This window comes from Osmia bicornis, chromosome 10 (assembly GCF_907164935.1).
Source record: "Osmia bicornis bicornis chromosome 10, iOsmBic2.1, whole genome shotgun sequence".
Taxonomy (NCBI): domain Eukaryota; kingdom Metazoa; phylum Arthropoda; class Insecta; order Hymenoptera; family Megachilidae; genus Osmia; species Osmia bicornis.
In genome coordinates this window covers 8,557,458-8,582,913 of record NC_060225.1, presented here as the reverse complement: position 1 = coordinate 8,582,913, position 25,456 = coordinate 8,557,458, and the positions used below count along the sequence as shown (strand labels likewise).

The 25,456-nt window shown below is 33.7% G+C and overlaps 5 protein-coding genes across 20 annotated transcripts in view; 3 read left to right on the top strand and 2 right to left on the bottom strand.

The window, feature by feature from the left end:
- LOC114876332 (arginine-glutamic acid dipeptide repeats protein) overlaps positions 1-4,106 on the bottom strand; it is a 13,657-nt gene extending 9,551 nt beyond the window's left edge. For 4 of the 12 annotated variants that reach the window (XM_029187673.2, XM_029187683.2, XM_029187677.2 and 1 more), the window contains exons 1-5: positions 4,028-4,105; positions 3,494-3,775; positions 2,332-2,473; positions 306-665; positions 80-160 (exon numbers count right to left, since the gene is read on the bottom strand). In XM_029187673.2, coding sequence (XP_029043506.1) covers positions 80-160; positions 306-665; positions 2,332-2,379 — 489 coding nt within the window. In that variant the 5' untranslated portion in view covers positions 2,380-2,473; positions 3,494-3,775; positions 4,028-4,105. Of the gene's footprint in view, positions 1-79; positions 161-305; positions 666-730; positions 858-2,331; positions 2,474-3,493; positions 3,776-4,027 lie in introns of all 12 variants that reach the window. The other 8 variants (XM_029187675.2, XM_029187672.2, XM_029187676.2 and 5 more) reach the window with 6 other exon arrangements.
- On the top strand, positions 3,934-5,013 carry LOC114876347 (protein dj-1beta-like). The gene is made up of 4 exons (XM_029187720.2): positions 3,934-4,220; positions 4,305-4,463; positions 4,526-4,715; positions 4,792-5,013. The coding sequence occupies exons 1-4, from the start codon at positions 4,038-4,040 to the stop codon at positions 4,911-4,913; spliced, it is 654 nt and encodes a 217-aa protein (XP_029043553.1). The 5' UTR covers positions 3,934-4,037; the 3' UTR covers positions 4,914-5,013.
- Positions 4,413-25,456, bottom strand: LOC114876339 (testis-expressed protein 10 homolog). 4 transcript variants are annotated; one of them, XR_006829792.1, is made up of 6 exons: positions 25,176-25,456; positions 23,925-25,104; positions 23,616-23,850; positions 23,387-23,541; positions 8,534-8,645; positions 4,413-4,483 (listed from the first exon to the last, which is right to left on the bottom strand). XR_006829792.1 is itself a non-coding variant. In XM_029187704.2 (5 exons), the coding sequence occupies exons 1-5, from the start codon at positions 25,374-25,376 to the stop codon at positions 8,593-8,595; spliced, it is 1,824 nt and encodes a 607-aa protein (XP_029043537.1). In that variant the 5' UTR covers positions 25,377-25,456; the 3' UTR covers positions 8,533-8,592. The 4 variants fall into 4 exon arrangements, 2 of the variants coding, with proteins under 2 accessions (XP_029043537.1, XP_029043536.1); XR_003789365.2 differs by lacking the exon at positions 4,413-4,483 and adding an exon at positions 7,736-8,448; XM_029187704.2 differs by lacking the exon at positions 4,413-4,483 and having other exon boundaries at positions 8,533-8,645.
- Positions 5,079-7,647, top strand: LOC114876338. Its single transcript, XM_029187702.2, has 2 exons — positions 5,079-5,284; positions 5,347-7,647. The coding sequence occupies exons 1-2, from the start codon at positions 5,252-5,254 to the stop codon at positions 7,618-7,620; spliced, it is 2,307 nt and encodes a 768-aa protein (XP_029043535.2). The 5' UTR covers positions 5,079-5,251; the 3' UTR covers positions 7,621-7,647.
- LOC114876333 (polyamine-transporting ATPase 13A3-like) lies at positions 10,300-23,174 on the top strand. 2 transcript variants are annotated; one of them, XM_029187685.2, is made up of 18 exons: positions 10,300-11,303; positions 13,517-13,674; positions 14,619-14,739; positions 16,889-16,956; positions 17,435-17,602; positions 17,685-18,022; positions 18,428-18,632; positions 18,702-18,900; positions 19,190-19,301; positions 19,374-19,563; positions 19,624-19,824; positions 20,028-20,213; positions 20,282-20,656; positions 20,727-20,868; positions 20,945-21,093; positions 21,164-21,392; positions 21,475-21,556; positions 21,856-23,174. In XM_029187685.2, the coding sequence occupies exons 3-18, from the start codon at positions 14,724-14,726 to the stop codon at positions 22,883-22,885; spliced, it is 3,690 nt and encodes a 1,229-aa protein (XP_029043518.1). In that variant the 5' UTR covers positions 10,300-11,303; positions 13,517-13,674; positions 14,619-14,723; the 3' UTR covers positions 22,886-23,174. The 2 variants fall into 2 exon arrangements, with proteins under 2 accessions (XP_029043518.1, XP_029043519.1); XM_029187686.2 differs by lacking the exon at positions 13,517-13,674.

Below are 25,456 nucleotides of genomic sequence, written 5' to 3'. Positions count from 1 at the left end.
AAAGAAAAAAAAGAAAAAATACTTTTATTCCTTCAATCTGATAATCATACCGGCAAGTTTAAATATCAATACAATTTACCGTGTCTTTATGCGGCAAGAGATCCTTTCTAATCCTTGAAAAGTTCTTTCCAAATTGTCGAAGTCCTTTGACGAAGCGTTTCTACAGGGGGCAGATCGACGGCCAATTAATCGTAAGTCTCTGTGTTCCTTTTAACTTATGAAATCATACGCGTTTCAGAGACTGAATCGGTTTTCTTTTCTTTTTTTTTTTTTTTTTTTTTGTTCGTTTAATCGTTGCTACTTACAGTTTCCTCTTCGGACCATTTTTTATCAATGCCTTTAGGTACGGGACATTTAACCAACGCCTGCAACGCTCTTCCTGGATCATAGCCAGAGTCGTGCAATATGTCCAGAGCATTGATAGTCGTGTCGTCACGGGAAGCAGCCACACAACCGTCATCCGGGGATCCTCCATCACACATGCCAGCAAATGCAGCCATAGATCGTGCTGCTCTCAAGTACATCAGAAGATCCCCGTCCAATGCCATAGCTGGAATCCATCTTAGCTCTTCTCGTTCTTTAGAAAACTCTGGATCAGGAAGCAGCTCTCCAGGAGGTATACCCGGCCGATACTCAGGCAAACGGGCCTGACAAGAAACCAATTCCTGTACCCAAAATTCGGGATTGTGCGTGGTTAGCACCAATGCCAAAGCGAGTTAGTTGTACGCACCTATAACTCCGGCTTGCTTTTTTCAGAAACTACACGAGCCAGTTTATTTTATTTTTCCATTCTGTTCCATTTTGTTATATTACTGGTACAAGAAGTAGCGTGAGTACTTAATGTTTTGTGTAAAAAACTAATGATCATAAATATAAGCATGAGAAGACGAGAACAAGTTTTTTCTTTTTCTTTTAAATAACATTGTGAATTATAACATTGAGAACAATTAGAGTTATTACATTCGAAATCTGTTTACAATCAAAGCTAAATGTTAATAAATGCACGCGAACAAAAACACATTCACGTGATATATCGTCTTCTTTCGGTGAATGGATAAAAAAACATGAATGGAGAAAATGAGAAACACAATTTCACAAACAAATGGAACACGATATGTACAACATGGAAACACAAGAACCTTATGGAAAAGATAATGAAATGAAATTTGTAGATAAGTGAAAGTATGTATCGATTATTTACTTAATATAAATGCTTCTCCATAAATTTTCTTTTCTTTCTTTCTTTCTTTTTTTTGACTTCAATGTTTCGCTTGCAACATTTTATATTTATAGATGGTTCAAGTAACCAATGGGTTATTATATAAAGTAGTATAACTTATCATTTCACCGTGACTGAAAACCACTGTAAATATAAAACTATATCTTATGCTATGTAATATTATCCTATACATCATTATTAGGATGTTTCATCATAATAACTTGCATCATAATTAGGGTCTCCCAGCAATTGGAATGATCTGAGGGATGATAGTACTTGAGTGTTGGGTTTGTACTGTTAAGTAAATAAAAATTATTATTATTACGACTTATCCATTATTATAACTTTATTGAAAAATAACTATCATTGTTATTTGAACCATCGACATACAACAAAGCTGTATGAGGAATAGGTAGGTACTAGTGACTCTCAATGTTTAAGACTAAAGTTTATCTGTTAATGTGTATAAATGCAAATGGATATCAAAGTTCTAACTGCATAATAAAAATTGTAAATATGAACTTCAAGCACTAAGAAAACACTGGTATCTCTAGTGCTCTATACCTGTAACTAAACACATGTCATGCATATTCTTAACAATTTTTAAAAACAAAATAACTAGATTCAATAATATGGTAAAATAATGATATATATGCTACTCAAGTATATCCTTATATTTATACCGTTTGGAAAGCATACGAATTGATTGATTGGAAATAAAAATTGTAATCTATCAAATTAATGCTCCTGTATACCTACATTACTGAACAATGATGAAAAAGTGTTTGAAACTGTAAGTACTTTAATAACATTTGAACAATATATACACACCTAACGATATAAGATAACATAGAAATTACTTGAAAAGTTTACTGCCTTAACCTTAGTTACATTCAAAAGAAAAGATAAGTACACAAATTGAAAGCAATTACCATTGAAAATATTAGGTATTGTGAAAAAGATGATGTCACAATTACCTGGTGCTTCAATGATCATATTTTTCTTTTAATCTATACACTCAGAATACATATTTTAGGAGAACAAGCCTTGAGTTAGGTACATTGTGCGATATAGCTAAGTAGCATAAAAGGTTTTCAAGGTATATGGCAAACCTGGTGCGAAGGGCCAACCCGAATCTCGCCCTGGGTGCCGGCAGACATCTCCTCCTCCTCCGAAGCTCCACCGTCTTTCTCCAGTGTTTCAAGCGGCTTCTATCTTGGATTTTCAGTAAATTCCTATCATCCACCCCCTGAACTATATAGTTATTCTATCAGTATATTTGTTAAACCTTTTTAAGAAAAAGTACTGCTAACATGCTTCCTTTTTTTTTTAATGACCCTTTTTTTATAATGATGTCAGTTATTATGGTATTAATGTTTACATTTTTTAAATCATACAATTTTTCTTATCGAAAATAACATTTATATTTAAAATAAAATTATTAATGCCATTGAAGTATTAAACAAAACAATTAACATTAATTAAATATTTTCTTTGAAGCACCTTTCTTTGTGTACCTTTTATATATTCCTAAGTGATTTTATACATTTTACATGAGAAAAAAAAATGTAACATATTTTCAAGTTTTATAAAATATTATCCTATAAAAATAACACGCTATAAATATGAAATGTGCATTTTGAAAACTATAAACATTAATCTATTTTATTCAGAACAGATTTATATAACACAGATGAAATTAACAAAAGCACATGTAAACAAATCCTGGAAAGTCGATTTCATCTAATTTGCATAATTATTTGAAAAACCTTTCGTTAGCCTTAAGAAAAAAAAATCGTACGATTTATGAAGCGAATTAAATATTCGTATAATAACCTATCATGAATACATTGGTAAATACATATTTCAACTTTCTTGAAGTGGTCTTGAGTCACGGTGAAAGCGGTAGATAGCATTAAATGAGTTTTTACTTAAATCGAAAGACTTTATCATCATCGTAACGCAATTAAGGCATGCCAAGGAGTGATGGACATCGTAAAAATTTTGATTGACTCATCGACGTGCAATGTGAAGATACAGAAAAAAAACCAGCTATTTACACAATTTCGTCATGTACGCGGAACACGTAAAAAGAAAATATATGCATACAAAATTTCAAGCTGCAAAAATCATCTACAGCATCGTTCCGATATACTATGAATGATTATTAGATGAAAAGTTCATTTTTCGTCTGGTCGCACACCTCGCCTTGGCGGAATTCCGTGGAGCCGTTAAAATATAGTGGAAAGCCATAAAATTTCAAGGCAAACTCACCCGTGATAAATGTTTCAACGATGTGTTAGCATTGTTCCTCCCAACGCGACTTGCTCCCGCGTGTACGCATTACACACAAATTTAATTACACTAACGATTGTACGAAGAAAATTGAATATTTCACTATGAATTAATCATCTAATATTACAGAATTGTCTTACACAAATTAGTAGACACAACACCCAAACGCAGCCATCTTGTACTGCGTTTTGTTTCCTTTTTCTTCTGTGGGGGTGCGTTCCGATTCCATACATTCCTCTGTTTCTTTTCGTCGATGCTTCTCTGGTGGCAATTTGAAAATTCAATTTTATTCAATACAGTATTTGTACACAACTTTGTAGAAATTTTACTAATGCTTGCAAATAAATGTACATGTTTTTAATATAATTATGTATTTATTTGATGCTTTGAATCAATTTGTTATTAGTCATTTAATATATATAGATGTTTATCTTAAATCATGCGATTTATTCTATAATGTCATACATCAATAGCCAACATCAGACGTAATTTTTGTTTTATCAGTATACATACACGTATATCTATGGCAATATTGTTTCGCATGCTTCCACATTTTGCGCAGTCGGCTTGTAAGGTTCTTACAGTTTTACAACCAAACGTAAAATATACTGTAAATATGGCGAAGAAAACGGCAATTTTGTTAATAGCCGATGGCTCTGAGGAAATGGAAGCTGTAATAACTGCAGACGTTTTGCGTAGAGGCGATGTGAGTCTTGTTTTAAAAGATATAACCTTAAATTAAATGTATACGTTATATAAACTTGAACAAAATATTATAAATTGTTCTTAGATTCAAGTTACTGTTGCTGGTATTACTGATAGCGAATGCGTCAAATGCAGTAGGGATGTTAAAATTTGTGCTGATGCAAAATTGCAAGATGCAGTTAATAAAACATATGATGTTGTAATATTGCCTGGGGGTCTTGGTGGTTCAAAAGCCTTTGCCACGGTAAGTATATTCAAACTCTCCTGTAAAAAAAGCATATAACAGATTATCTTTATGTTTAACAGTCAGCAGAAGTAGGAAAGCTGTTGCAACAGCAAGAAAAGGAAAACAGAATTATTGCTGCTATTTGTGCTGCACCAACTGCACTAAAAGCACATGGAATTGCTAAAGGAAAACAACTTACATCCTATCCTTCTGTGAAAGATGAACTGAAAAATGAATATAAATATTTGGAGGACAAAGTTGTAACTGATGGTATATATCAATTAAGAATACAAATTTTATTTATTTTCAAAGATACAAAATTGATATAATATGTGTTATATTTTAGGTAATCTAATAACCAGCCGAGGCCCAGCCACTGCATTTGCTTTTGGTCTAGCTATTGTGGAAAAATTGGTTGGTAAAGATACAGCAGACAAAGTGGCAAAAGCAATGTTATACTCAGAGTGAAGAATTCATTTATAAGCAGCATACTATTGTATTTGTTTAATACATTTAATACTATATGTTTAAATTTCATGAATAAATATTATGCATGATGTAAAGCTGATTTTATTACCCACGTTTTTGATTTTTCGGCGCTCGAATTCAAAATACCCGCCATCATTATGGCGTCTGTTAAATTCGAAGTTTTTCACGTATCCATCTTTCTTATTTGATGGTTAAGAATCGTAATTTGACACTACGAATAATGATATAAATTGTGTCTGTTTACAATATGATCTTGCGGATATCGTATGTACTGTTTAAAATAATAGTATAATTAATAAAAAATTAATATTGTAAAAATGTTTGATACCGATGATTGGGACCTTGATCAGGTAAATTTGAAATGTATTTTGTACATAACCCGTGGGTAACATTTCTTAATGTATATTTTTAGGATTTCTTAAACGATATAGACGATAAAGCGGTTGAATTTTATTCTCAATCAGATAATCAAGAAACTGAACCAAAAAGGCGCAAGATAGAAATTTGCAATGATCCTATTTTTTCACCTGACAACAATGTTGATTTGGATGACAGAAAGAGTAGCAGTAAAGAGATAGTAAAATCTGATAAGAACAAAGAATCAAGGAAACATTTGATTCTTAGTATGTTTAATAAAAATGTATTGGATGAGAATGTTTCTCAGACTATATGCGAATCAAAAAAATCATGTGATAATACTTTATCAAATGTACATTCTGATATACAAAATCATAAAGATAATAAATTATCTCGAAAGAATTTAGTACTTGGTATATTAAAAAACAAAAATATCCAAGATAAAATTGTACAAAAGAACATAACACATGTAAATCCACGAAAAGTTGAAGCAAAAATCAGAAACAATAATAATATAAATGTAAATCAGGAATTTAAAGTGCCTAGTACTAATGGAATAAAACATCAGATTCTTAAAAATAACTGCCAGAGAGAAAATAGTTTCAACAATGATAACTCTAAGTCAAATTCAATTAAAAATTCAAGGAAGGAATTGCTGTGTAATATAATGAAGCCAGAATCTGTGAATAATTTAAAACCCAAAAATGATATTATCAAAAATACATTATCAATAACTAAGGATCAAGTACAACCTAATAAGAAGATGACATTAGTTAGAAAATTTCCTGGACCAGCTGGTTTATTACCAGATGATATAGATACTATTCCTCCTGTTTCATATTTGAATAGTTTAGAAGAAAATGAGAAAACAAACGAGGAAAATAATTCTAGCAAATTACCTGAATATTGTTCTCAAAACACAAAAAATCTATTCACAGAAGGTGCTTGGCAGTTAATGTTAGATGACCTGCCACAAGATTTCTTGAAAGGCTACGAAATTGCAATTGTGAAACAAATGGCAAGTACAAAGGGTTGCAACAGCACAAAAGTTAAATTTATGGCAGGAATAATTGAGCGTATAGATCATAGTCACGAGAATCCTCCTATTGTTTTAAGAGATTTTACAGACAATATTCAAGGAATTGTTCATAGGGATATACCGCTTAAATATCCTGGCTTATTAGAGCCAAATGTTGTTGTACTATTACATGATGTAGGTTTATTAAAGATTTCTAGTACTTTCGTTTCAAATAAATATCAGATCTTAATCTCGCCGTCAAGTTTATTGGGAATTTACACTAATAAAGGTGAGATAGAACGTACAGTCCATATGGCATCAGTTTTAGAAAATGTTTCAAAAGAAGAAACAGGAAAAGAACAGAAAAAAAAGAAAGATTACAGTTTCTCCAAACCATCGAAAGCACCCTCGTCAAAGACTGATTTCCAATTTAAACTAAAACACAGCAGCAACATTCAAGATTCATCAAGTTCTAAGAAGAGTACAGAAGATATTAAAACCAACAGTCCTAACACATACAAAACAGTCCAAGCTGTAAATGAATCAATGGATTTTGATATTGATCTTTCCATTTCAATTTCTCCCGCTAAAATTACAAATTCACAAAATCAGAAGAATTTTACCGATTCAACATTAAAAAAACACGCGAATGAAAACAGCAAACAACCATTTGTAGAAAAACAAAAAGAAAGCACACATAATGATGACAAAGTGAGAGCTGAAAATTTGCTAAAAGCATTAAAGAGGTTTTCTCCAAATATTTATCCGAAGAAACGTCTGCCACTTCATTCTAAGAATGTACAAATGGATGCAGTATTAACTAAACAAGTGAAACAAAAGGTATTAAGCGATTCATTTTCTGAACAAATGCATATTGATGACTGTGATGGAAATACTTCACAAGAAAAAGTAGAATCAGTGGCAAAAGAGGTTCCTTCATCTTTTTGTAACAAAACAGAAAGTGTACAAAGACGTAGAGTTTCCATAAGATCCAAGTTATTGCAGTTTAAAAGTCCTGAAGAGTTATCTCCACCGAGCGTAGAATCTCAAAATGCATCAAATGTAAAACAAAACGACGAAACGCTTATAAAAAAAAGATGCCGGAAACTTCATCTTTTTTTAATGATGTACTTGGTAATACTGAAAATGATTCTGACGATGAAATGTTATCTCAGTTGGATATGGACACCATTTTCAGTAATTGCAATTAAGAAAATTGAATATTTTGAAAGACTCAATATGTTTATAAAATGTTTCACACAATTGTATATACGAATGATGTATTTTGGTTTTTGTACGAAATATAAATAAAATAACGAATACGTACATTTTGTTTAAGATTAATCGTTATTTATTTAATTAAACGCTATTTTATCATTTTTCTTAAATCAATAAAAACTATTCAGTAAACTAGTCTAATTGAATAATTTATTTTTCTAACGTCACCTGCTATACCGGTAGGGTGCCGAAAGTGTTCGTTCGGTTCTCACGATCAGGTCAAGCCCAGTTTTCGTAGTCGAGGCTGCCGTCCCTGAGCCCGCGCGCTATGCGCGCTCTGATTGGCCAGTGTTTTTCCTTAATAATTCAAAAACGAAGCTTCGAACAACATTTTCGCAAAGGAAAATGTTGTTCAGAATCACTCCACCTACCACCCCCTTAAAGAATTAATACTCTTTCTGGGACACCCTGTATATATTTATATGCTACGTTTTTTGCAAACAAGAGTCATTATACAAATTATAGCATTTATGCTTAATTTCCTTCTCTGCAACTAAATGCTAATGAAATCGATGACTTTAATCGGACGATCAGGTACATCAACGTGATTACTTTAATTCTGTGGAATAATCCAAGAAACTATTAAAGATACACCAACACGTCCAACGGTTATTTCCATGTCCCTCAAGGACTTACAAAATTTTTTTTAAAGAAAAAAAAGTGAAACTCAATAAACCAGAAAATTTTGCCAATGATTCGAGGGCGTTTTGACAAGGGTTTGCGTTAGCAATGATCTAAATTTTGCTGACATTAACCTGGATATCAGCCCTCCGTGATCAGGAGCGTAGCATCGATGATCCAGAACCCATATAGGTGTGATCGCGGGCCATGCAACGTGCACGTATGTACGCCAATGCGAATCTATTGAATCAACCTTGATGTACCCTGATTATCTGATGTACATCTAGGTAGACGATCGTGCGATTATGAAGTACAATTTACTCACATTACAGGCATGAGACAGACATCTGTGTTACAATAAAATCACACGACACATCAGGTGATTCAGGTGAGAACAGATAAATTGATTCCGAGACTGGTCATCTGGAAGGATCCTCCTAAAAAAAATATAGAACGACGATAAGAAAGAAAGAACCAAACAACGATAGCAAAAATTGTAATTACGGGAAAATGATTTAATCTTGTCTAGCGTGTATTGAACTTCGATGAAGAATTATCTAATCATTTGTACCATCATCTAATTCATAAAATCGATCGATACGACTTGTAAATTAAACTTTAAATTATCTGATCATAATTATGTTTTGACTACGTGATATTTTGTTGCTAACATTTTAACATTCAATTTACAAAATTTCCTTCGATAATAAAATTTATACATATTATTAACGTTTTAACGAAGCAGAAAATTTTCGTTTAAATATATATTTTAACTGTTCGCATGAACTCGTTAAATAAACTGTCCTGTTTTCCTTTATCTATAAACATATGTTGCGCAATGCATTAATTAAATAATCGTCTTATAATGTAAGTAAGCAATTAAGGTTGGAAAAGAATATTTTTTTAAATAAATAATCGCATAAGTACACGTGTCGTTACCGTAAAAATAATTAATTAATTTGATCTAGATTTCGTTGTGTAACGTAACAGGTTTACGATAAAACATGTTATGATTTATCGTTTCCTAAATTAGTAACAACGATTGTTAAGATTAGGAAAAACGGTAATGGAACACGTTAGACTGTGTGTCTCGAGATAAGGGATCGTGTCAGGAATTCTTTATTAATTTCCGACAAGTAAAATAAACAAGCTTATCATAGATTTTCGTGATATATTTTCACACGTGTTCGTTTATCGCAAATATCGTCGATGGACAAATATCTGAGACTATATACTTCCTACATTTCAATATATCTATCAGAAATTTTATTTTAATCTTCCTGTTTGTCTTGACGAAGGATTATATCCAATAACGTATAATGTGCAAAATAAATTTTAAAAAAATCACGTAAATCATTTAGCTGAAAACAAAAAATAACCTAACCGTTAAATCAAGTTGTTCTTTTTTGTCTGTACTACGTTTACTCAAATCCTTTGAACGTTCATTCGTATTAATTTTTGGGTTTGAAATGATAAGTAGTCTTATTATTATCATTATTATATTATTGTGATATTTTAACTATTCTCATTTGCAAGTATTAGATGTATGTTACCAAATAATTTACCATTTCGTATTGTTCGAAGCATTAATGTCCGGAAGATTTGGCAAAAAATACGTCGGTTTTTCAGATGTTTTCGAGTTGGAACGAAAGAAAAAAATGTAGTACGATAAACTTGAGTATTATCGCATTGAATTAGAATTTAACCCGCGCGCCACTATCTTATTCAGAGAATCTATATAATATATTCCATAAACATACCAGATTCCCAGAATATTGGAATAACGTAAAACGTAAGTATATACGCACAATGTTTTAAAAAACTATATAAATAACACGACTGTTCTCGAATTAAAATAAACAATTAATCAATTAACACGTTACAAGTAACACGGTCAAGTTTCGTTGCGTGTCGAATCGGTTACGTATTTTGAAGAAAACGTGAAGCGATAGCACCGCACGTGAACCACTACGCGAAATCTTCATTAACGCGCGTGGACGCTAATAGGCGCCCGAGTGCTTGTCAATGCATTGCGGGTACATGTAATTTGCAGTAACTACCATAACTCATCTTTTACCTGGAATGTTTCAAAACGAATGTTAAAAATTCGCATAACTGAGATTCTATCTTGTATATCTTATCATTATACTCAATCTCGTCCTCTCATCGTAGATCAGTTAATTATCGAAGTACGTAAGTAGTTTTTTAGTACATATTTGCACGATATAAATACATGGTCAATCTTTATTGCGAATTAATTGAATGAATGATACCAAGTGAATGACGTTGAACGTAAACCGATACACTGTAAAAAGAATGCGAACGTTCTCGAAACCGTTTTCGATAATCGCATTTCCTTTACGAAGAATTAGTTCACCGGCTTGACGTAAATCGCGTCTTGTTGTGGAAAAAGAAGGTAAATATCGGCGTGCGATCTATCGGTAAGTTTTGCCGCGGGAAAAGTGAGCGATTGCCGATAGGGGGTACAGAGAGGGGATAAATTCGTGCAACAGAGTTCAGGAACGTTACAGAATAGTACAGTACAGCCGGGCGTACGGCGCGAAACACGTGAATGGTGTAACTGTTGAAATGATAGGGTAACTTTCGACGAGTACTAAAAAAAAAAAATATTACATACAAATTCGATCGTTCGATATTCCGAAACCGTCCCCGCCGGAAACGTAATCTTCAAGTTTTGTCATCGGTCCTTTTGCAGCTGTCGGCCTTGTGACACTTCCTGTAACACGAACACCTATCGTGACAGTCAAGCAGTTGATTTTTTTTATTTCAATCTCTCAGATTTTTTTTGCACGCTTCCGGTGACACGCTCGAGCGCTTTTAATTTCTTACCTTGAGTCGGTAACTTCCGGTCGCGCCGTGTGACCGATTACAATTTTCCATAATAATCTGGAACATAGGACAATAATACGGTAATATTGTCTGTGAAATCTTACGCGATCTGTGAGGGATTAGTAACGACGAAAATTGAAAGGATAAAGGTCCACTGGGAATGCACCGATTCGTGTGTGCATCTTGGATTACGTCCCCTCGAAACTGAAGGGATCGGATCAAGGAAAGCGTTATCAAAGATTCGAGTAAGTTATAATCTTTATCGAAATAAGAATAGCACTTCTATTTATCGAGGTACTTGAAATATTTTCTATCGATGAAGGTTGAGATATAAATATCGAACATGTAATACACTTTGTTTCTTCTGAGCAACCCTAATCATTTATAGTGGTATGGATGGAATGCGTTTTTCATGATCTCGCAATAGTTCTTTTTTTTTTAAAGGAAGCACAAGATAAAAATTCTTCCACTCGTAATAAGAATTCTTTGATCGATCTGTTGTTCTTATTTTATAGAATTTAAACTTTTCCAACGACCTTCGATTGTTCGCAATTTTTTCGAACGGTACAGTGATTTATTCTAGTCACTAGCAAAAGGGAAAACGAAACTACCGCCATCAGTGAAAGTAGTTTAAACCAGCTTAAATTAGTATAATGAAAAAAATGTTGTTTTTGGTGCACCGTACTCCCCACCAGAACCGTCCTATTCCTTTCATTTTTTTTTCTATTTTTTTATAAATCACTTTGCGAAAGAACGAGTTACAATCAATCTAAAGTTGCTGGTGTCGCGTTACGCAATGGTGTCTACCTAAAAGTATATATGTATGTAGAGGCACGGGTTGCATTTCTAATGACACCATACACAGCATACTCTAGGAGGTATCATGACACACATTTCACAATAAAATGGAAATTGTGCGAAACCGATACCGGTTTCGCATAACAAGAAGTAAAAGCAATATATGAACATTGATTAATGATATCTATGAAATGACGAAGATGAGTGAGTCAAGGATTATAAAATGTCGACAGGGCAACATTCGTCAAAAAACTTTCTTTTTTATCTCATTTTTTCTAACCCTTTCAGTAATGAGCCTACTCGAAAGGCTATAAGGTTAAAACGTTATTAATAAATTTATACTTTTAGCTTCGAAATTCAATACGATAGTACTCATAGTTTTTCGCGAATATCTCGCAAATTAATCGAATTCGACATACAACTTAGAGGAAACAAATTGCTTAAAATGACGAATTTTACAAAATCGAAGGGGGAGTAGCTTTTCTACAAGTTCACCTCTGTTTTTTAATAAATTGAAGCGTACAGTTCACAGAAACTCTTTAATTTCATAAGAACATTGAAACGCAGGATAAAAGAAAAGAACAAAGTAAGAACACTTGTTGGCAGTTCGGATGGAGAACACGAGAAGCGTGTTCGTAGTCCTTGACACTTATTAAACGAAAAAGGCTTACTCATCTTCTTTTCTCATAATAATAGAATTATAAAAGATTTTATCGTATAATTAGCTAATTATACTCGATGCAATTAGTATTTCTAATTGACATACATATAGGTAAATTCATGCAAAGAAGTCCAAGAATTTCCTTTTCGCGTCTGCTATTCCAACCTAAATTTCACCGCAACGCAACATTTTCTTTTTTTTTTTTAAATATCTTATCAAAACATTTCAGAAGTATGTCGCATTTCCATACACGTTGCTTGCGCATTTACACTGCATATCTACGTTTGTACACATATCATACCTGTATAACTTCTAAGGTAAAGAAAATTAAACCGATTGTTTTTTTCCTTAAGCGAAACTCGCAAGATTTCTCCTTAAAGATCCATTTTTCTTTGTAAATCACCCTGTGTTATTCCTTCCTGTAAACACAACTGCGTTCGATAGCTTGATGTAGCATTAGTAGGAAGAAAAGGTGAACCAATTTTTTTTTTTTTACCATCGCATTGTAGCGGAAGCGAGACGCATCGTTAAATTAAATTTTTGTTTAATCGCACAATGAATGCTACTTTTCCCGCTCGAACAGGAGGCAGGTAATAAATTAGCCTACTTATCTTGAAATAACTGATCAGTTCGCATACACGTGAATTTCGTTCCTGTTTTATTTCATTATTCAACCGGTTCGCACTAGAATCAAATATCGATGGTAGAAAGGAAGTTTATAACTTTTCTATTACAATTTGGTCTCTGATTGAAATGTACCTTGAGGGTCAGTGGCGCAACTATAACTGTTCGATAGGGGGGGCTCTACAATTTTTAATTAAAAATGACACTTCTTAAAATATTCAATAGATAAAAGTATGTATGTACAAATAATAAAATAAAACTCATCCCCAGTCTTAAAACTATGTTATAACAATTTCGTTCCTGATAAATTAACCAGTATGTTCAAGCGATTTATTTTATCTAGCTCAGCCGTGTAAAATGTGGTATTTATTGCAGAACACTTTCTAAGCATAAAGCTTCCAGGTGTGAATTATAAACACGTTTACCTCGTCATTGAACGATCTAACGATTTACATTCGCGTAAAGAAATTGTACAAGGTCGATGATATTCTACGAAAAATAAGGAAGGATTGAAGGTCACTAGTGTGCCGAAGGTAATATTTTCAAAGTACAGATACCATCAGTCTTTTAATTCACTAAGCTCACCTATGTTATAAATTTGGTCGAAAAATTAGAAAATAAGGAAAGAAGATCCAGGGCCGGCCCTGGGCCCCCATAAGACGACTTGAATATTAATCGATGTAAATTCAAATTTAAATTAGTTATAAAAGCTTTAATGTTAATTTTATAAATTTTATTTGAGCTACTTTTTTTACGTCATATTGAAGGGGCCCTTTTTCGGAGCTCGCCTCGGACCCCCGAAATCTCAGGGCCGGCCCTGAGAAAACCACTCGGAATTAGCAAACTGAAGCATTAGATTAAAAAAAAAATCTTGTTTACGCTTTTCTAATTAATTATAAGTCATTCTTTCCTCAATGTACCGTTTCGAGGTGTAACGAAGTATCTCTAAGAAGATGATGTACGGAGGAAGGAAAGATAAATCGTTAAGCCGAGCAGCGCATTGTCTAAAGGATAGAATAATGATTTAATTAGTAGCTGGTCGCATGGATGGCCATCAATTATCTCGTTGCCGGGCTGTTCATTCATCTATGCTCGATCGAAAACTTGAATAGGAACTTGCATAGATTAGTCCATCCACGTAGTTCACTGTAATTTCACCACTTGACTCGCCAACAATTTTATTGTGCCGACTGTGTAATTCAAGTGCACGGTCACCCGTAATCATATGTTCAGTGTCGAACTACCTATTTGACGTCTCTTTTGACCGTATCTTCTTTCATTATTTAACCTCATTAGTATTCTTTCCCTACGCCGCTTCGTTCCACGCCTGGCAACGTGATCACCTGTTCCTTTTCATTCACGTATACGTTTTGTTCATTCTGCACCGCGCGAAAATAAAAGAAGTTCCACGAATAGACACCTGTTCCAGGAACACTGACATAATTTTTCAAAAAAAAATTACTCCTCTTTGTTACAGCATCGACTGGCGCAAACGGAGATCCTTATTTAACGGAGTCTCAAGTTGAAGGATAATACTTGAGCACTTGACTGCTTATATCATAAATAACTAAATTTCGAAGTTATGACAACAACCAATGGTGAGTTTCTTATGGTCAACGGTCTATCGTAACGCGCGATACACTTTTGTACATTTATAGATTTAGTGGATCACTGAGTTAGGATCATTTACTAACAATTTGGGGTTAACACGTTGAACACCATAGAGGTCACCGGTGACCGGTTCTGCAATTTACACACGCCTGAATAATTAAAAGAAAAGATATGAAATGACAAATAGAAAGCTAGAAATTTGAAAATTAATTATTATTATTCTTAGTAATTAGAGCTTAATACGTCCCACAAAAAATACCCAATTTCACTGTGGCGTTCAAGGTGTTAAGAGGCAAGGAACAACTAATTTAAATACACTGAACTCGAGTATAACGCATTGACTGATTTGGTGGACTATAATAAAAGTAGGAGAACGAAGAAAATACTATTCATAATTTTTTTTTCGACTTTGCACCATTGTAATTAACCCCTGTCGGACGCTAGCTTTGTATACATGATTCTTACTAGACAGTTTTGACACGATACGTCTTGTCTTCTCGCACGTGCCATACCAACGTAGCGACAAAATACCTTTGTCACGTCAGAGGTGACTTACGACCGTTAAGGGTTAACACTGTAAGCCGTATTAGAAACGTGATAATTTCCGACATTCCGTCAGCTTTTTAAAGGACGCTATCATTTCAACTGTTAGTGTCCTTCAGCTTCCGATAATGCTACGTCGGTAAACTATTCCTTTACGACATGACTTGTACCCGGCACTCTCGAACCGTGTTAAATATAATAATGCAAAGTGTAACAGCGACGAGCGATGAATCGATTACTCAATAGATTTACATACTTAAAATTATTGGCAAACATAGCCAAATATAATTTAACGAGTTTAGTACAATATCTAATAAGTCGAAACAACGCTGGGAACAATTCAATTGAAAAATTAAATAATCGTATCGCACGTGTTAACAGTTTTCGAGGATGTGTCAAATTCGATCTCAATGTTTGATAATTAATTTTGTAGCTTCTCATAATCAACTCGAGTATCGATAAACAGTTCCGTTATATTATTTGTCTAAATACATATATGTATATACATCAATCAAGCGAGACAATGAAATGTACAATATCAATCATAGTGTCCGTTCGTCTAGTGTATTTTGTAATTTCAAATAAATCATTGAAATTCTAATTTATTGAATATTCGAAAGCTTTTATCAGATGATTATGTTAATTACTTTAACGCTTTTATTAAATAATTAGATTTATGATATTTCTTGCGGTTAAACTTGGACTCCAAAGTCAGTGCTTTTTCACTAGACGAACGGACACTATGATTGATATTGTACAATTGTTTGCAAACGACAGCTATCAAAGCACGTGTTCGACGAACGACGCTGCAATGACAACATTCAATGAAACAGGAGTAAATCGAAGGAGCTTTGTTTACCAACGATAAGAGCAAATTGATTTTACGCGTTCCTTCCGTCGCGCATGCAAAAATACAGTTCTTTTATTTTCCACTCGAGATGCAATCGTGCCTGTCGACTCGATAACCAGCGAGAATTATCGCTACTTAATCGGACAATGTTTACCGAAGATTTATCGATTTTTTTTGCAAGATAAATATATATAGGTCTCGATGAGGGTCAGAACTTGATTCATTGAATGATAATGAAACCAATCTGTGCTGAAGCTTTAATCAATGCTCTTATGTAAAGATCCGTGACTTTTTAAGATAATTAAAAAATACTGTCGAGTTAGATTCATCAAGTTCAACCCTCGTTCGTTTTGACTCAGCTACAGAAATAAAACGTTAAACAGCTGTAACTCTGATAAACATAATATTAATCAATCACAGAGTACATCATAATATTTAACATAACATAAATTCATGTCATGAAATCGTGTCAGACTTTCTACAACAATCTGTTAAATGGGTTCATCTGGATAATTAATCACTGTCACTTTTAAATATTAAGAATTCAGTTGCATAGGTGAATAACTAATCGCGACTGTTAATTTTTTGCCACAATTTATCTCGGGATTGTGACTCATGATTGTTAAGTAACTCATTAAAGTTTGAAAATAATTTCTTGCCGCGAGCAATAAAGTCGATTCGATTTAATTACATAAAAGGTTCCTCGATATTTGTACAGCGTATTTTTTTTTTTTTGTAATTAGGGCTGAAGAATGACCAAACGTCGGAAGTGCAGTGGCAGAGGATTCACAGCGGTCAAGATGAGGATATGGTATGATTATAATTGATTCTATTCACTGCAAAGGGTGTATAGCAGGATAAGATATAATTAATTATAACTAATTTAGATTTCCATTTACATCGATTAATATTCAAGGAAATATTCTTGCATTTTTAAACGCAAAATCGTCTTATGGGGGCCCTGGGCGACCGCCTAGTCTGCCTAGGCCCAGGGCCGGCCCTGCCGGGAGGGTAGTTCCAGGGTAAAATCGAAAAAACGGATTTTCCTATATTTTCCCTATTTATTGGTATTCAAAAAATCTGAAAAAATTCTAGAATATTCTAGACATGTTTCTTTATGATTGTGAATTTTTTCAGATTTTTTGATTACCAATAAATAAGGAAAATATGGGAAAAATCATTTTTTCGATTTTATAGCTCAATAAAATCAGTTTCAAAGGCACTTTTGACTATCTTATTCTGCTATACCCTTTGATCAGGGATTGAAGGATTGATATACCCTTTTTCAGAGAATCTATGGATTCGAGAAGAACACGTTGAAAAGTGTTCTAATTTGTATTTCCTACGTGTTGACCGTCGGTTGGGTGAGACTCTTCTTCCACTGGTACCCTCAGTTACACCTCTATGCGACCCACAAAAAATGTCCCCTGAATCGTGCAACGAAATTGCTCGTAACCGTAAGAATCATCTTCGTTAGAATTCCTTTGAATGCAAAAAACTGATTTCAATATGTAATAATAATTAGAAAATTTGATGTAGGATAATTACCAAGGAAAATACAAATCGTACTTCGTGACGGAAGTTAAGGCTATTTCTGCCAGGAACATTAGCAGGGAAGAATTATTGAAATATTTGGACACGAAGGATGAGGAACTTGTGGAGAAGATCAGATGTAAAATGTTGAAAATTAATTTAGAGAACGGTACGCAGTGCGAGGTGTTTGAGTACAAAGCGTTTTGGTGTAAGAAACAATGTTATGTCTGGGACATAACGCAGAACACGTTCTCGAGATTAGTAGGTCTAGACAAGTATACATTATGCACTGATCTTCACCTCAATAATAATCAAGGACTCTCTAAAGAAGAACAATGCCTTAGGTACTGATAAGATAAAAATCTCGTGTATCATACATTATCTGTATTCATCTTTCCACGCTTTCAGGAGATTTACTACACGATTATAGTTCATCAATTATTCAAATGATTAGCAGAGTTTCATTAATTTTTTTCAAAATTTTGTATTATTCCCTAAGATTGAAAATCTTGATAAGTTTTGAAACGGTAAAAGTTATCAAAATCGTTTTTTGCCACTTCCGTTTTGACTGGAAATGGCCGAGAAAGGGTTGGCTCTAGAGCAAATCTCGCTCTAATTCACTTTAGCTTGTTTCGATATATAATCTTATCGTACAAAAAATGTTAAACATCTAACAGTGGAAATATGACTCATAATTATGATACACTTTAATTAGCTCGTATTTACAATTGAACCGTTCTCTGTTACAGACGTATCGTGTACGGGAACAATGAGATCCTTGTTCCTGTACAAAGTATAGGGGTGTTGCTTTTATTAGAGGTTCTGAATCCGTTTTACATCTTCCAAGTCTTTACTCTGTGCGTATGGCTCGCCGAGAAGTACTTTTATTACACGGCAGCGATCATATGCATGTCGATGTTTGGTATCATTAGCTCCATAATACAAACTCGTAAGGTAAAACGTTCGTCTCCATACTGTTATCATACCATCATGCTTAATGCTAAACATGGAATACGATTCTAGAATCAGATTAACCTACGTGGGACAGTTGCATCGGCAGGAACTGTACTCGTGCATAGAAGTTCTAAAGTATCCGAAAACGTACCGAGCAGCGAACTAGTGCCAGGAGATATCATAGAATTACCGAAGCATCAAGCTACTGTTATATGCGATGCGGTACTCTTAACGGGCCAGTGTATATTAAACGAATCCATGCTAACCGGTACGTCTCTACATCTTTCTATAACAGAGATAAGCAACCTTATTTTACAACGGGCCAGCTACAAATTTAAAATACTCAATTTAAAATGAACTGAAATTCAGGGCCGGCCCTGGGCCTAGGCAGACTAGAATCATTTTCAAAAATTAAGTTAACACTCCTAGGGTACAACTCGGCTACGGGACAGTGTAGGAATTAAAAAAAATCAAAATGTAAAATCTTTGAAGAGTGTGGCGGGCCACGGGTTGCTCGTCCCTGTTCTATAATATATTATTCATTGTACAAATTGCAGGAGAATCCGTGCCAGTGACGAAAACTCCTCTACCATCGCGTCACGTCTTGTACGATTCCAAAGAATGTTCCCATCATACTATATTCAGCGGCACTACCATTATTCAAACCAGGTGCTACCATCGTCCTTCATCTAAACATCCGAAACGCTCGATGAATGTATATTAATTTAATTTCTTTATTAGGAGTTATAGCGATAGTCCAGTTTTAGCGCGGGTCATTAGAACTGGTTTCCATACAAGTAAAGGTAGCCTGGTCGCAGCTATTCTCTATCCGCCACCAGCTGATTTTAAGTTCGATCAAGATTCTTACAAGTTCATTGGTATATTGGCATTAATTGCGACATGCGGTTTTATATACACTATCGTAACCAAGGTACTTCATTTTAATTCTTTATACAACGAATTGTAAATAAACTGAATGTTATATACACAGGTTTCCAGAGGAATCACAGCCGATGATATAGCGATAAAAGCCTTGGATATAATTACAATAGTTATTCCACCGGCATTGCCAGCAGCAATGACGGTGGGAAAACTGTATGCTCAAGCACGACTGAAAAGGGCACAAATATATTGTATTAGCAATAGAGTGATTAATGTATCTGGCAGCATAAATTGCGTGTGTTTTGATAAGGTAATAATTATATATAATTACAAATATAATTACCAGGTATAAACCGTGTCCTTTAGAATTGTTTCCCTAGCGACATGTAATCAACATTGTATTTAGTTTTATCAACGGTCTAAAAGCAAAGTTTTACCGCTTTAATATTTCTTGGTAAATATTTTACAAGTAAAAAATATTTAACCTTAAGTAAAGAGTTTTGAATTTTATAGACCGGCACTTTAACAGAAGATGGCTTGGACATGTGGGGAATTGTACCCTGTACGAATGGTGTTCTTGGTGAATCAGAGAGGACCATTCCTAAATTAAGCGACCATCCTCTTTTCGAGGGAATGTTAGTTTGTCATAGTTTAACTCTGATCGACGGTGAACTCTGCGGTGATCCTTTAGATGTTAAGGTACTCTTTCGTTCCATTCGCTTCACCTTCATTATAAATATTATTTCATATAAGTTTATCGTTCACAGATGTTTGAGAGTACAGGATGGACGTTAGAAGAGTCTGAACTAGAGCATTTAAACAAATATGATCTCGTAGCGCCGACGATAGCGAAGCCACCGAAAAACAACGGTTTCACGGAGAATATGAACGAGATATTTGAGATTGGGATAGTGCAACAATATCAATTCTCGAGCTCTCTGCAACGAATGTCTGTGATAGTACGCGTATTGGGATCAGAAACTTTCAGAGCTTACACGAAAGGATCACCCGAAATGATACTTAGCTTGAGCAAACCTGAAACTATACCGAAGGATATTATGTTTTGCTTGAAGCAATATACTGAACAGGGTTATAGAGTTATAGCAATGGGACGAAACGAATTGTCGGAGAGTAACAGTAAGGTAGATACATAAATTCTTACATTATCTTGAACAAAGATTTTACATTTTCACTTTTAAAAATTCATTTCAGATTATGAAACTGCCTCGAGACGCGGTCGAGCAGAATCTTGAGTTCTTAGGTTTAGTAATTATGGAGAATAGGTTGAAAATGCCAACCATACCGATCATCAAGGAGTTAAGATCTGCTGGCTTACATGTCTTGATGATAACAGGTACTTAGCTTCAGCTTATTTTATAAAGCATTCGCTTGCCAGAAAGGGAATTGATTTATTTTGCATTCGCTTTCAGGTGATAACATTCAAACTGCAGTAAGCGTTGCGAAAGAGTGTGGCATTTTGTCGCCGCACGAGTCTGTGATAGATGTGACTGTAGTTATGGAAGAAGATAAATCACAAACGAAGATTTATTTCAATGCTCAAGAGTTATCTCCCAAACTGGTACTTGATCAGAATATTTAAAATTAATACCAAAAGGAAAAAGAAAATAATCATTTATTTTTTTTTTCAGAGTCTTTGTGATAAAAAGATTGAAATATCAGAATTACATGATATAGAACGAAATATAGGCAGAACTAATTATCGGTTCGCGTTAACGGGTCAGACGTGGCAGTTACTCCGCGAACATTATCCGGACATCGTAGCGAAAATTTGCGTACGCGGAGCAATATTTGCCAGGATGACTAGCGATCAAAAGCAACAATTAGTGTTGGAGTTGATGCAACTCGGTTATTACGTGGGTACGGCATTTTAACATTTACTCCAGTTAATTGCATTGTACCTTACGAATGGTTATTTCAAAACGTTTCGCAAACATTGCAGCGATGTGCGGTGATGGTGCTAATGACTGCGGTGCTCTGAGAGCGGCACACGCGGGTATATCTTTATCCGAAGCAGAATCTAGGTAATGTTTGTCACGCTACAGTGAATTATATAACAATCGTACGTGATTTCAACTTTCATTTTATACGACAATTTTAAAGCGCATAATTTTTTTATGTTAACATGCAAGAAACTGAAACAAATTGTTTCCTTCATCTTTAAGTCCCTCTTTTTACGATGCTCTTCGCGAAGACACAGATAACATCAGCGGATAAAATTAAAACTCCCTCGTTAAACTTTGAAGGAAAAATTCGTCCCAATTTTAAGAATTATTTTATGCATTTTAATATCAATATTTAACGATACTTTTTTCTTTTTCAGCGTTGCGAGCCCTTTCACATCCAAGGTACCTGACATCACTTGTGTTCCAAAGGTAATAAGAGAAGGCCGCGCGGCCTTGGTGACATCGTTTGGAATTTTTAAATTTATGGTCACTTATTCCCTTACAGAATTTTTATCCGTTATCATTCTCTATTCGATCGATTCAAATTTAACAGATTTAGAATTCCTTTTCATCGACATCTGTCTGATCGTTAATTTCGCCTCGTTCTTCGGGAAAACTCGGGCGTACGAAAAGAAGTTGGTTAAAAAACCTCCGATGACTAGTTTGTTAACATTCACGTCGATATTTTCATTATCCGTTCATATGTTGATAATGACAATTTTTCAAGCCGCTGCTTATTACGCGGTTCGCTTGTTTCCTTGGTACACCCAGTTCGTTCTCACGGATGAAACCGGGTACACTAGTTATGAAAATTATTCCGTTTATTGTGTCTCGATGTTCCAATACATAACAATGGCTATAATATTTTCGCGAGGTAAACCGTATAGAAAAGCGATTTACACGAATATCGCATTCGTATTTTCCATTATTTTATTGACCATCGTTTGCGCCTATATCACAGTTTATCCAGCACAGTGGGTAATAAATTGCCTTCAATTACTTCTACCTCCGACCTACGATTGGAGGATCATAATATTGGCGCTTGCCTTGGCAAACTTTGTCATTTCTTTCTTCGTTGAAACGTTTATAATAGAATATATGATTGAGAAAAAATTCAGAACACATTTCTATAGGGCTGAGAAATCTAAGAAAGAATATTTAAGAGTTGAACACCAATTGAAAAACGATTCGAGTTGGCCACCGCTTAGTAAAGAATTACCGATTTTGCCATTAACGCCAAGCGTTGAAAATATCATGAATATCAAATATTCAGTGGATCAGAACGGTACTAAAGTTCATCAAACGATAGACCAAAATAAGGAGAATAATGGATTGTACGCCTTTGATAATTATACTTTTGAAGATGATGAATTAACAAAAAACACAAACATGATAACTAGATTTTAAACATGTACTTTGAAGACACTTTTATATCTGTTGCTGTTAGTTTACAATACCAGTATTTGTACAGAAGTATTATGGAATACTTATAAAACTGTGAAAAATATTACTATAAATCCGCACAAAAAATGCAAGATGTACGATGATGTATTTTTAATATTCCTCAAAGCGTATAATTTAACGCTATTGACGATTGCATTCTAGTAAAAAGTCTCTCAAAATTGTTAATTTATTAAATCTTTTAAAATAAATTATCTCTTATACCGATTTTTAATAAAAAAAAAATTTGTATGTAAAATACATATATTTATTTTGAAACGGGTATTTCTTACTTAATAGAAAATTTGACCGTCTAAAAAATAAAATAAATTACATATCATCAGACGGGATTGATTTTCATCATCAGATCCCATAATTTGAATTTTTTTAGCATTTTCTGTAATACAAATAATAGATAAATTATGTTTAGTGTACGAACAATTATAAAAATATTTTTTTAATACTTACCTATAATATCATTTTGATTGGCGACAAGTTCTTGTTGAATCCAATTTCTGTACCGCAGTACAATTTTATTTATTATTTGTACCGTATTTTCATGTATTTTCGGCTTTAAAAGAAGATTTGGCAATGTCGAGATGAAATCCTTAAATGCACTTTCCCTGTAATGTAACACCAATTTTTGTTGAAATTTCAAGTTTTCTTTTAAAAATATTTGAAATTATAAAGTGATTACCTATGCAGTTCATGTAAAGTATGATCTAACATGATATCACTAATGAGAGAAAATAATTGTAACTGCATGTCCTTTGATTGATTACAACATGCATTTACAACAGATTGCAGAGTTTCATTCAGATCAAGGTGATTCTTGTACCAAATTTTACTTGCTTTTAGAAACAACGTTCTTAAAACTTTAGTCAACAATGGTAATACAGCATTATTTACACTCGACCAATTTTCAAGTTTCTCTGTACAAAAAAAGAGAAAGTTAATTTCTAAATACTAATTGAAGCACTAATTTCAAAAATAAATTTGATCATACTATTTAAATATTTAATGACAGACGTGCAATAATTTTTATTCAATCTAGCTACAGTCTTGTCATTACTATGTATAGATGTAAACCAAACATAAATCTGACAAAGTCCTAAATTATACTCTAAACAAGAATCCTGTGATTCGTCTAGAGAAAAGTCTGCTTGACGTTTTCCTTTTTTTACAGAAGGCACGTATCGTCTAGTTATCCCTAATTTGCCATATGGAAATTTCGAAAGCAAACTTTTTACATAATTATTCTGAAAATTACTTTTAAACCAAAATTTCATGTTTACATCGCATTCTGTATGTAATATGTCTATACATTCAGTTATTAATTGTATTATTTCTACAATGCTTTTTAATAATTCAGAAGCTTCTGTTGAAATTAAAAGGGCAGAATTATCTGTATGTTTCTCATCCGGGCACACTTCGATCCAACTATCAAATATAAGTGGCATTAACAGTTCTATGTATTTCATAAGTTCCTCAGCCTCTAAAGTTGTTTCAGCAGTATTCTCTTTCGAATTGTCATCTTGTTCAAAATCAATGTCACAGTGTTGAAAATTAGCATTCATGTAAATGGGAATATATCCAGTAGTTTTATCTACATGTACAACTTGTGCAGGCACATTTGAGTTAACAGTTTGTTGAGATTTAAAAAAGTTAACAATAGAGCTGAACATAGTAGCAAGCCTTTCCAACACTCTTATTCTCCATCTAACATTAGTATTTTTAGAGTTTAAAGTAGTAACTAATTGCCTTCCGGGTCTTATTTCAGTATGTAATCTAGAAATCATGTCTAAAAAGTTTGGCAATATTTTGTAACTGTTTCTTGCCAAAATAGTGCTACAGTTCTGCACTAGTACATCCCAAAAAAGTAGAGAATCCTCTTTGATGCGTGGATCTATGTGTGTCATGGCACATCTCAAATATGAGATTAAAACATCACAATATGGATTAAGTTGATCATTAGAAATTGGACCAAGAATTAGACTTAAAACTTTTAAAGAATCGTGTCTTATATCTTTCTCTTTATCAAGGGACAATGCACAAATGCCTTGCAACAAAATTCCAAACTGTGAACTTAATAATTTTAATGAATGCTCTGATAAAAGTTCTTTCAGTTCTTTCACAGCATCTTGTCGGACTGTTGAATTATGATGTTGAAGACGTGATAACAGCTCCTGCAAATTAAATATACATGTAATAGAGGATCACGTACAGTTTCATTAATAAGAATAGATTGTAATATTACTTTCACATTGAGCTTCCTTTTGCTAAGAATTTCTGTTTCATCTCGTTGTTTTAATTGTTCCCGAATAACGATCTTTTTAACTTTAAACGATGGATCAGTGACATTCAATCCTTTCGGTAAATTCTTGGTCTTTTTTGCTTTTAGTTTTACTTTGGCCTTTTCAGATTTTAAACGTTTCATATGTTTATTACCCTTACCCATGATTATTTATCTGACTATGGGATAAATTTCTGCTAAATGATGTCTAATACGAATTATTATATAAATCGTATACATATGTT